Source organism: Solea solea, chromosome 4 (assembly GCF_958295425.1).
Source record: "Solea solea chromosome 4, fSolSol10.1, whole genome shotgun sequence".
NCBI classification, from domain to species: Eukaryota; Metazoa; Chordata; class Actinopteri; order Pleuronectiformes; family Soleidae; genus Solea; species Solea solea.
Window position 1 is genome coordinate 10405414 of NC_081137.1, and position 12513 is coordinate 10417926.

Here is a 12513-nt window from a genome sequence, read left to right on the forward strand (position 1 = left end):
TCTGGGTTTGTCTGCAGACACGAAACCACTATGAGAGCACTCGTGAGGAGATGGAGGAGCTGATGAGGAGAATGAGACATCCGTCCCAGATCTGTAAAATGCACAACTACCTGCCAATGGAGGGTTATCTGTACTGTCAGGAGAAGTGTAAGTGTTCAATAGAGCTCAACTATTAAACTCATTGCCACATATTTTGATAAGTAATCTTAGTGCAAGTTTGTACATGTGAATAAGTTCTGTTTCTTTGCTCCTCTGACGGTACACTTAATAAAAATGACTTTGGTTGCATGTCAAACTGCTGAATGATCGGATTCTTTGAGCGGTAGTATTAACTTCTGAAAATTTCTGTGGGCACATCTTTGTTTTCAATCATACTCCAACCTGTTTTACTAGTGCATTGTCGCTGTTCCTCTTCCAGTATCGCTGTTGTTCCTCTTCCACACTGCACACTTCCAGTGTGCAGTGTGGGAATGTTGCTGTGCGACAGGAGATCTAAACACAGCTTTACTGAGAAAAAGAGAGTCATGCGGAGATGAAAGGTTTTATCAGCATTTAGTGAAATAATTTGACAATAGGTTAATTTTTGTGAAATATTTTGACGATAGTTTAAATTTAAGCTTTAATTGAGACTTGACATAAAAAATATATATACGTTGCAAATCAAATCACAGAAGAAAAAAAAAATCCCAAATCATTCAGACTTTGTGTTCAGCATGTTTTACAACACAGGAGTTTATATCTTTTACAGACTTTTGATTGTCTCTGCACAGGGGCTTTGGGCGTCACATGGGTCAAATATTACTGCAAGTATCACAAGGACGGGAGACTGCTCGTCATGGTTCCCTGTGAACAGAAGCCTACAACTAAACAGGTAAAAAGCTGGCTCATTATGGTGCGTTCCATTTAGACATCAGGGGGCGTTCATGTGTAATGACCACCCCCTGGCATTTTCTTGTTGAAATTACCACTCTTCTATACAGTGCACCTACGTCACACACATCTGTGATGCCATCGGTCACTCTAGGAACAGGCATGAATAAACAATGAATGCATCAATTAAAAAAACAGTTCTTTATTCTTCAGTGATGAGACAGCAAGAATGTAGTCAGTGATGAAATTTACATGGTTTCTTGAATGCACCTCAAGGCCACTGTCGATGCATTCCATTTGTAGTCAGAACTAGCTGATACAATACTCGATATCAGTGTTGGTCCGATACTAGTCAAAATCACTGAATCGGATATTAGACTTATAAAAATTTGAAATCTTATACAATCCAAAATCTTATCACGGATTTATCTTATATATATAATATATATTCACTATGCACCAGTCACGGTTGCTCTAAGACAGCAAGGGAAGCTCAGCTTTCTCTAAAATGTGTTGTATTTACATTTAAATTCTAAACATGCACTAGAATGTGATTAGAATCAACTATTTATCGCGTATGAGGGGTCGTCTTATGTGATTTTCGTATTCATCATTTTATTTTGATGATTAAAGGAATTGTCTGAAAGGCAGAATCCGCTTTTCGATTAAGAGTTTTGCAGAAACATACACAGTGGAGCTTTTTCAGCCTCAGTTCGGGGAAGTTTGAGACAAATAGCTGGTCGTAGTGTGTTATTGGCTTGGTAATATTGCCCAATTTCATTTGCACTGTAAATAAAATCACTATTACAACATTTCAGTTTTACATAATTATCACATTTCCTTGTTCTAGTTGTTAATTTGCATATGTATAAATAACTGGACCTGAAATGAGCTTCCCCTGTTTCAAAGATCAGCATCCACCACTGCTATGCACAGACTGTAAATTACTATCCCACAGAAAAGGGGCACTTTTAATAGGTCGTCCGATTCACTGTGAATCCTGTGTATTGTAGCAACGGAGATGTGGCGAGTTATTAAGGTAAACTGGCAGCAGAAGGATACTGCTCAGGCAAAAAAATTAAGATTACAAAAATAGAATATAATTAAATATCAATTTTAAAACTGTTGATATAAAGTTACATATATAGAAATACTATTGTATAACAGCAAACTACATCTTTTTCTCAACTGTGAAAGTGTGTAGTGTGTATGATGGGGAGGGGGTAATGTAGCCTATGTAAAGTGCAGTATATCAGCAACAGGTGGGGGTGCAATGTGTGTAAAGATACATTGGTGTCCATGAAACCTGGTGCACTCAGGGGGGACGTCACTCCCAGTTGTGATGTTAACGACAGCAGCATTATCACACAGGCACAGACAAAACACCACCACTAGCTTTAGCCACTTTATACCGTATATCATAAGCTTTCTCTACTCTCATCATCCATGATGCATGTTGACCATTTTCTGACTTACACTCCTTTTCCCCCCCCCCGTAGGGCCCCACGCAGCTGACAATGAAGTCCTGCATCCGCCGGAAGACAGAGTCCATAGACAAGCGCTTTTGCTTTGACGTGGAAATTATCGAGAGGTTAGCACAAACAAATCTGAGAAACTGTGAGATGAGGCAACACAAGGGCCCTGTGGGATAAACAGGTTTGGGGGGCGAGGTGACCAGGTGGTTTACAAGGACACAGTGTGAGGGCTAAATGGACTGTAGCCCAAACAATCCCTAAGCAGCCAGTGCATGCAGCAGACAGATGGCAAACGGTGATTTCAGGGAGAAGAAGCTCATATTTATATAAGCAGGTCACTTAGTACTGAATACATTATAATAGAGACTTCTTTGTGTGTGTGTGTGTGTGTGTGTGTGGAAATTCTCTGCATGTCAGCACGGCCTTTTAAAATGTTTAAAAGCCTCTTGAATTGTGCATTAAGAGCTTGGAAGTGTCTGAATGTTGAATAAGTCATTTGTTTGTGTGAAATGAACAACAATATAATGACTCAATGGCAGCACTGCCTACATGCTGCACTGTCTAGTTAGTCATCGATTCAGGTCAAGTGTCCCTTTGCCTGAATGTCCTTGAAATGCTCCCAGTGCGAGAACCTGATCCAGCATGAGATACAAACACTCACTCGCACTGAAACATGGCTTCCAGGTGAAAAACAGATTTTAGCCACCTAACTAAAGTCTCACCTAATGAAATCTTCACCTTCTGGTGGTTAGCCAGGCTAAATCAGCACTCACTCCTGCTCCACTTTGCTCACATGCCCTGAATTCTGGAGAGTGAGTGGTTTACAAACTGACACTAACTTAAGTTTCCAGCAAGAAAGGGCTATCTAATGGTGAGATAAAGTGTCAAACGTGTTCTTAATATATCTTAGCTCTAGCTGGTTTTGAGTTTTCCTTGTGCTGGCAGCCATGTTTTCAGTGAGAGTGAGCAAGCTCTCAGTACAGGGGAGGTGCACAATGCAGTCGGCACCTCATGCAACCTTTAAATTGTTCTCCATAAAAGTTTGTGCACATCAATACAATATATATGATAGTTTTTACATCTCTTTTACTGTATTTTCTTTTTGCTTATTTTTTCAATCATTGAAGACATGGCTTTAAAGCTGCACAGTTGTTTTAGTTAACAATTCATTCAGTTGCCTACAAGCTTTAAAACTTGGCACCTGATTTTGTTGCATCTCTAGAAAGACAGATTGCATCAGTGGTGTTTTCATCATCCTAACATGCTTTTCTTATTTATCTCCATTTCCCGCTGCCATCACTGCACGCGCAATTCGCGCACACGCTCAAACCAGGTGACCCAGTTACTCCATGTTGTTCTTCTTGTAGTGGTGCTGTTCATGTGTCCACCCTGTTTTACTTGGAAATGTTTGTGCGTGATTCATGACATGCACAAGCTTTTGAAAAGCCAAATACTCACCCTGGTTAGCAACAGTAGCAGTGCATCCTAGGACTGAATAATTTCGTTGCAACCTTTGCCTCTCTAATTACATTTTCTATGATTGTTTCCATAGAAACACGCCTGTTACTTTCCAGGCACTTTCAGAGGAGGACAGGAAGATGTGGATGGAGGCCATGGATGGAAAAGAGCCTGTGAGTTCATTTCTCATCATTAATTATATTTAGGGTCATTTCTGTGGACTGTAACATGGCAACTGATCTCACACATAAAGCTCCCAGCCTCAGTTAATGTTTCCAGTCTTCATGTCACAACCTGTACACACTTTTTTCATAAATACATTCCCTAGATTTTTTTTGTCAGAAGCTACAAAATTAATTTGTCATTTGCAGTTTCCTAATTGGATTGCACCCATTTAAATGTGTTTTATCTTCACAACATGTATTAATTGAAACGAAGTGAAAGAAATGAGTCAGGAAAGTAGGAGAGTATTTATTTATTTATTTATTTATTTATGTGTTTTAATGATAGCATCATTAATTTGTTTAAATGACACCTCTGTTGAAATGATAGTTCAAGTTTTATAAAGAGTGGCTGTATGAGTTACGGATACAGTCAGTGCTGACTGTGCAGTATGCAACCACAAGCACACACTCAGTGAAAACATGGCTGCCAGCAGGGACTAGGGACAAAAAACACATTTCAGCCACTTAACAAAAGACTGACCTAATAAAACAGAGGTTTCAAACTTCTGGCCAGTGGGCCACAAGTTTTATTGTGAACTGTAAATACTTTAGTAGCACTTCAGTGCTGAAATTTTGTGAAATATTTTAACAACTATCATTATTTTGAGCTCACGATTTTATTGCCAACCCCTACTACTCAACAGTCGAAGTTGGATGTTTCTCTCCTTTATTGTAATAAAAACTGCACCCGCTTAAGTGTACCCTATTTGAAGACTATATTTTGTGCTTTGTCTTTTCCACCTGAAAGCTGAAATTTGTAAACTGCATAAAAGTCCATTGAGAAAAGTAGCATTTTACCTACTGCTGCTTTATTGTGGTTTATTGTTCAAACCTGGTATATCTATCCTGAATCCAATCAGAAGCAGTTCATACTCAGGCAGTTCAGGTCTGAATGTGTCCTGAATGCCACATCCAACCACTTTTGGATGTGGCATTCAGGATGAACGTGTTCACTTAGGGGGAAAGTTTCAGTTTTTTTTTTACATTAATCAGCACTCTTAAGTTAATGTACAGCCACCACGACTGTAATGCTGGGTTTTTCTAAACGAGGTAGGTAAGTATCGATAATTGTTGATTATGTCATCATAATGCAGCTTTTTACAAAGTCTGGGTTGGGGTCCCCTAACAAATTGGCAGAATTTTCCCAACCTTTTAGTTAATTTTTAGACACACCTAAAACAATTACTCTACATTTGTTATTTGTTACATTTGTTTTCACACATTCTCAGCCACTATTTTCTAACATAAAATGTGTAAAGACAAGAAATGCTGAATTTGCTTTACAGAATCTTTTATTTTAGGTCTTCTTCACTTGGGTATGGACATGAAATAATAATGGCACCATAATCCAGCAGTGTGCCGCTTAATATTGGCCCCTAGCTGATCTTAATTTTGCAGTTAGTGTGTTGTTTTTGTTCTTTTGAATAATGGAAAGGAAATGTCTTGCAGTAACTGGCAGCTTGTTGATCTGCCAAACCTCTGCTTCCATGGTGTGGCCCTGGTCTTTACCTTCATGCAGCTATAATGATGACTTTGCTTTTAGTGCTTCTCTGCAGTTGTCGCATCAGACGGTTTATTAGTGGTTGGTATGTGAGTTGTGGACAAAACACATGCAGTTGTAGGATGTGAAAATTACAGAAGGCACAGTTTTCAGTGCCCTCTTCCTGTACCACTTCCTCATTTAATTTGTTGTATCATGACAATTTCACAATAATATTTTCACTGCTTTGTTCTTCTGCAGTCTGCAGATCTCTGCACATTCAGTGTGGATGAGCATCAACTCTAAGTGGTGCCCTTTAATAATATCTTTATTAAAGGTCATGTAGTGTAGTAGGGCTGCAGATAGGGATTCTTTTCGTGGTCGATTAGTCTGTTGATTACGTCTCGATTAATTGATTTGTTAGTTTGGTTTAGAAAATGCAAGAACATGTTGAAAACATGTTGATCTGTTTCTAAAATCTCAAGTCTTTTTTTTTTCAAAAAGCTAAATTATTCAAGAAGCTGAAAGACCAAAGTACTTAAAACTCAAATCAATTAATCACTTTTCAAAATGATTGATGATTAAATGGCCAGCTCCTATTAATGAATAAAAAAATTATTTATTTATTTATTTATTTATTTATTTATTTATTCTAAAGTTTTCTAACTGAAGTTTTGACTGGTTGTTGTTTCTTAACTGAGGGTAAAAGGATTTCCTGCAGACATCTCCTTGGTTTTAAACAAAGTCATGTTTGATTTACTATTTTTTTAATGTTTTATTAACAACACAACTTTTAAATAAATCAAGAAGAATATCAGCACCTGATTCCACAATGAAAATAACATTTAAATGCAGATCTAGAAGACACATTTTTGGCCATTATTTAAGAGGCTTAGTGTTCATACATCCCCTGGGGCTGTGGAGGAAAAAAAAACATGCTGGATTCAGCACAGACAGTTGATTCATGACATTCTGAGCAAATTTGTCACATTTCCAGACCAAGAAGAGGTGGATATGCATTAACCCACGAGCCAAAACGACAAATGTAATTCTACCTTTTCAGGTCATTTCCTTTTTCCAGTAAAGGTTTTTATACTATTTGGCATTAAGGTGTGGGACAAAGAGCAAAATGCTTGCAATGGCTTTTCCAATATCTGCTTTCAATTCAGTGGAATAAAAAGTCATTCAATCATGGGATAAAAAACAAATGAAGCCTCGATATCTTTTCATCCATACATCTGTTTTTTCTACCCTGAAGCTGAGAACAAAATATATGGGAAAAGTAGTGGAACAGTTGAGCTGTAATGGTTGTAGTGATGATAGCTGCTGTCAGTAATGTCATTTTTGGTTATATTGTAGTTAACTTCCCATCCAATGCTGCTGTTAGCATTTCCCTCCATCTTCCCTATGTCACCTCATGGACATGTTTAGTGAGGGGGCAGAGCATTTATATATGGACAAACAGCCCAACCTCACAAGAAACCAGAGCCGCCTCTTTGTGGAGCTCTGTGACTCCTGTGTGGAGACAGTGTTTTATCAGTGATTGCGTTTGTGTAAACAAATATTTCTACTCCAACAATGACCTAATTTGTGCTACATCTATTATGACTATCGTCTATAGTAGTCCAAAGAAATAAATGAATAAATAAATAAACAAATTGCCGTCATATCATCGGCTGCACTGATTTCTAAAGATCGGCATCAGCCAAAGAAAACCTCTATAATGGTTGACAGTTAAGTTAACAATACAATATTTCTGCTGTACGCAGCGCGAGCATAAAAAAGCAATACAGCACATCCTCACCTCATTTTCTTTGGGGGTTGCCGTAGCGGATGATTTGGCATATTTGTTTTGGCAGAGACAGTTAATATTTTTAATGCTCATTAACATTTGGTAATGCTCCATCACCCTTAAAATGAATATTGACCTAAAGATTGACTGAAAATTATTATTCAAAAATGTTAAAAGAAAAATCACAGTTAGATATTTTCCCCAAACAGATATTTTCCCCAAAACAGATATTTTCCCCAAACGGATATTTTCCCTGGCAGATATTTAACTTTGCAATATTTTCATTTCTTCAGCCGTTGGAAAAAAAATATTTAAAGTAACAATGTGAAAGAGTCAAAAAAAATTCCCCACTAAACAAAGCTGAAAATACACGGATACACAGACATGACAAGTCATTTATGAGTAATAAATGTGTTCTCACTCTGGTGTGTGGAGTCTACTGTCATCTCCAGCTGCTCTGTAGTTGACACTGACCTCAGTCATTACTGATTAGATCAAAATCATTAATTTGGTAAATTTGGGTGTTTTTGTGTTTTTGTTTTTTTTTCTGTTTCAATTTTAGTTTGAGTCTCATTGGCAGGTTTGTGCTCCTGGGTGGTGACCAATAGGATAACCGAGTGCTCTGACGTGGTTTAACATACAGACATAAACATGGGAAAAAGGATGCTGCTGCTCTGTTGTTATCTCTGAAGGACAGATAGTCCACACTATCCTCTTTGTGACACACAGGAATGGGTCCACAATCTTTTTTTCTGTCTTTCCTTTTTTGTGTCTCAGCACAAGACTGTGAGCATCGCTGACAATGTTTTTGGTAACCATGATTGACAACTCCTTCCTCTGCCTCCCCAGTGACCTATGAACTGCCATGACAGTGATTGGTCGGGGTCACACTTGTAGTGTAACTAGTCACCTAAACAATACACAGCAAGAATCTGTGCCACTGTTATTAATAATCTGACATGGTAGCCATCGTGAAAGACAAAAATATCATTTAGTCTGATCCTGGCATTAGAGAGCTTCAGAACAATATTCTTAACTCTCTCTTGTGAGACCGTGCAACAGGAAGCTCCAGTGTCATAAAATCTACAACCAGTTTTTGCCGCAGTTTGTCCAATTTTTGCCTCTCTCTGTGTATATATTATTATAATCAAGTAGATTATAACTGAAAAATTGGTGCAACTCTTCCCTTCAGCTGTCCTGGAAGTTTGTTTCAGTGGTGCAGGGTTATATTTTCTGATATACCATCATCAATATTATTTATTTTTTTTGGTTCTTTTTCATAAATCAGGCTGTGGCAAATGTCTCCACAATTTCTTTCCATTTACATTTTTTTTTTCTCATTTCAGATCTATCATTCCCCAATTCACAAACAAGCTGAAAGTAAGTCGGCCGTCTGAAGTTGAGATGCTGACACTGATGTCTGCTTGACATCTTAAAGTCACTGACATCATCTGTATTCATGCATTCATCACCTGCTCATGTCTTTGTTTATGTCACAGTGGAGCTGAATGAAACTGGATTCAAGTTTGTGCGAAAGTGCATCAACTACATTGAATCGAAAGGTAAATGGTTTCCATCAAAGGCTTGGAGTTCACTTATTTTACCTTCATGGCCTCAAGGGGGCACAGTTGATTCATTGGCTAATCATTTTGATGCCAGCTCTGCAGGCTGCTCTCAGGGGAGAAATGCCATTCACTGGAAATGTAGTCATCTGGAATAAGGGTCTTTAATCATCACATCTTTATCCATTGCTTATTCTATGTGGTGGTCCTATTAGGTCTGTTTTCTATTTAAAAAAAAAAATGATTTTCTTATTATTTCATGCACGATCTCAGCTTAGCATCTGAGCCCTGTCTTAAAGGCAAATGTACCCTTATAATTTTCCAGTCATGTTATGTTTCTCCACTGGCGTGATTTATCTTTAAAGAATGGAATTAATTGCTCAACCCATGAGCGTGTAATTCGACACGATTCAAGCATGGACTATTGTTCGTTTTCAGACTAAATGGTTAAATGAAGCGTTCATAATCAGGAAAGAACATCTGTATGTTAATTCAGACTCATGCAGACTCCACAGCTCTGTATTTGTCCAGAGTACACCCCTTTTTTTCCTTACCTCCCTCTCTCTCTCTCTCCTCTTTCCAGGAGTGACACAAGAAGGAGTGTACAGAACAGTTGGCAGCAACATCCAAGTGCAGAAGCTTTTAAATGCTTTCTTTGGTAAGGAAATAAGCCTGTGAACATGTGCTACGTCCGTCCATTCACTTTGTTCCTCTCATCTACCTGATTCTACAACTAAACTGGTTCTGCAGCTTTTTAGGAAGTTTGTGTGATTTTGTTCATGATTTTTTTGTTCAACTTATTGTTTTGATTTTGTGGTCCATAACTTTAAAATTGTGCCTTCTTCTCAGAACATTAGTTTTACTGCAGATGCCCGTTTCACATTTCAATATTTTATTTAAGTCTTTATTTAGACTTTCAAATTCAGGAATCAATCTTTGTTGTACGAACAAATGCACAATAATACAAACTGTAAAAAAAAAAATAAAAAAAAAGACAATCACACAAAACATCAATAACACAATCATTCAAAATGGGAAGAAAAGGAAGAAATCTCTGACAGAAGAACAAGACTCAAAGATTGTGGATTGTGTACAAGCAACATAACACAAAAATCAAAACGGCAAAAATCATAAAGTGGTTTTAATTGTGACTTGTTTTTTTTTTTTTTAATCAATCCCACTCTACACAAACTGTTCAGCATCAGAATGCACTACAGTGATGACCGTGGAGATACTGTATAGTAGCAGCTATAGAGACAGATGATGATCCTGCAGAGTCAGTCAAGATCAGAGTATTGGACTTACAGAACATTTATCCCCTCTCATATTGCATTTACACTTCTGTTTTATGTGGTCATAATGTGTCTCCGACCACCTTCCAATGTGGTTTGGCAGATTGGATAACAATCGGTTCTCAGCTGTAGATCATAGAAAACACATTTTAATTGAATGTGTATTGAATTGAATAGCATTGAATATGTTTTGCTTGTTTCTTCTGACTTGCTTTTTCATAGACCCCACAAACCCAGCAGACGTGGACCTCCACAGCAGCGACTCGGACATTAAAACCATTGCAAGTGCATTGAAGTTTTATTTGAGGTGTGTGTTTGTTTAACATACCAATGAGACACGTTCATAGGGATGGGTTTGTCGCTGTGGGTTCAGATCATGCATGGTCAGGTATGTAATTTGGTCAGGAGACAGATTTTTGATTGGGATCAGAGTGAATACACTGTCAAGATTTTGTTGGTTTTGCTACTGACACAGGTCCTGCTGATCTATGCCCATACCCATACCTTTTGGTGCAACAAAATAACAAGAAATAGCATGAAAATATGTAAAAAAAGATTTGCCGGATTTTTAATAACTATTTCATAAAGTAGTTATATAATAGTAGTTATATAAACCCACTCTTCTGAGGCTAACGCCACTCGATGCCTGATTTTGAAAAATGCCAAGAAGAGGAGGGAAGGAGAATGAGAATCAGTGCAGGGGGCGTAGTCTGGTAGTAAAATCTGACACTGAGGTCGCAGCTGTGGGAGGTGTTCACTGAGACGAGCCTCTCAATCGCTCCAAGAGGTGGAGAGTGAAACACAATGACCCAACAGCTCTGGCATTTCTAAAGGGAGGTGCAGTTTGGGACAACGAGCCTCATGCCGATCAGAGGGTTAAGAAAACGTGTATCAGTGACACAAGCATGACCTATAAGAAAAAACAATGGCCCAATTTGAATGCAGTAGCTGGTGTTTGACCAGAGAGATGCAGAAGATACACCGTGTATAACACATGTATAATTTCAATAGACTAAACTGAAGATGTTGCACCTGGATCAACAAATAACATTAACCTGATACATATACACTGGTTCAAACCTAAAAAAAAAGGGGTTTAGGAGTTCATTGTGCATTACGTATATGCATTAAAAGTTTCCAAACATGATGCTAGCAGTGTCTTGAGTTAGTAATTTGTTCCGTTAGGAATAACCAGTGTTTTGCCGCTATTCATGTTTATATTTTAGAATTTGCTGCGTTTTTGCTAAATTTAGCAAATGGAGCTCAAAATTTTGAATACTTGATGGCTGGAGAGTATCAGCAGCAACTCTGTGTGTCCAGATGCTATCCAGATCAATATTTTGGCTCTGACCAATGAGGAATTGGAACAACTGGACATTTTCTTTTGTTAATACACTGTATTGTTCTAAATATGAACCATTATAAATATCTGAATGTTTTGTACACCCCAGATGTATTTTAATGAAATCATATTATATTATCATGTATAAGTAAACGGTCATTAATTGCATCTCAGTTGAACAAAACATCATACTCAGCTCTTGTTATTCTAATGAACTCAGTATTTTCCTTGATAAAAATAAAACAATTCGCTGATATTAGAATAACAAATGAGTTTAGGTGTATTACAGTGTGGTTTTTCATGTGACTCTTTTTTTTTTTTTTTAATCCACAGGAGTCTGTCTGAACCTCTGATGACCTACGGTCTTCACAGGGACCTCATGTGTGCTGCAAGTAAGACATGTTTGGAAAATGATTCAGAGCTGAAATTGGTTTAGGTTGTATCATGAATGCCTCCTCTTCAAAGGTCCAGGCTGTAGTACTTGAGCATCACAGTTGAGCACATGAGAGGAAAGCAAAAAGAAAATCTGTTGGCAGACAAATTTACCCCAATTTGGTCTAAAGCAGTGTTTACCAAACTTTCTGTAAGGGGACCCAATTTTTAAAATGGCTCCCTGTTTGTTTTAGGATTATTTAAAAATGTTATTGTCGTTTTTTAAAGCGTTTAATGGACTAGCACCATCTTACTCCTCTGAGCATCTTCAAACATCATCCCAAACACTGAGGTCAAGTAACTGGTTGCTTTTAGGCTAAAACTCAAGTAGATCAAGCCTTTTATGTACAGTAGCTGCCCGAACATTATGGAATAGTTTACCCCCTCAAATAAAATCTGCCCCTGCTGTTGGAACTGTTGGAAGTAGATACATTTTTGTTAATCAATGTTTTATTGTCTTATGTTTTGTACCTTGTTAGTTGACCTCTTACTTTTTTTTTTTAAATATATTATTATTTTTTATATATTTTTTCAAATATATTTTTATATATAGCATTTTTCAAGTCCTGACTACACTACAGTTCTG

General features: G+C 37.6%; 1 protein-coding gene across 1 annotated transcript in view; it reads left to right on the plus strand.

Moving 5' to 3' along the window:
• Positions 1-12513, plus strand: part of LOC131458056 (oligophrenin-1-like) — a 32430-nt gene that overhangs the window by 12567 nt on the left and 7350 nt on the right. Inside the window, exons 8-16 of the mRNA XM_058626736.1 lie at positions 18-147; positions 771-871; positions 2370-2461; positions 3898-3976; positions 8646-8679; positions 8799-8861; positions 9445-9519; positions 10376-10460; positions 11829-11887. Of these exons, the coding sequence (XP_058482719.1) occupies positions 18-147; positions 771-871; positions 2370-2461; positions 3898-3976; positions 8646-8679; positions 8799-8861; positions 9445-9519; positions 10376-10460; positions 11829-11887 (718 nt within the window). The remainder of the gene's footprint in view (positions 1-17; positions 148-770; positions 872-2369; positions 2462-3897; positions 3977-8645; positions 8680-8798; positions 8862-9444; positions 9520-10375; positions 10461-11828; positions 11888-12513) is intronic.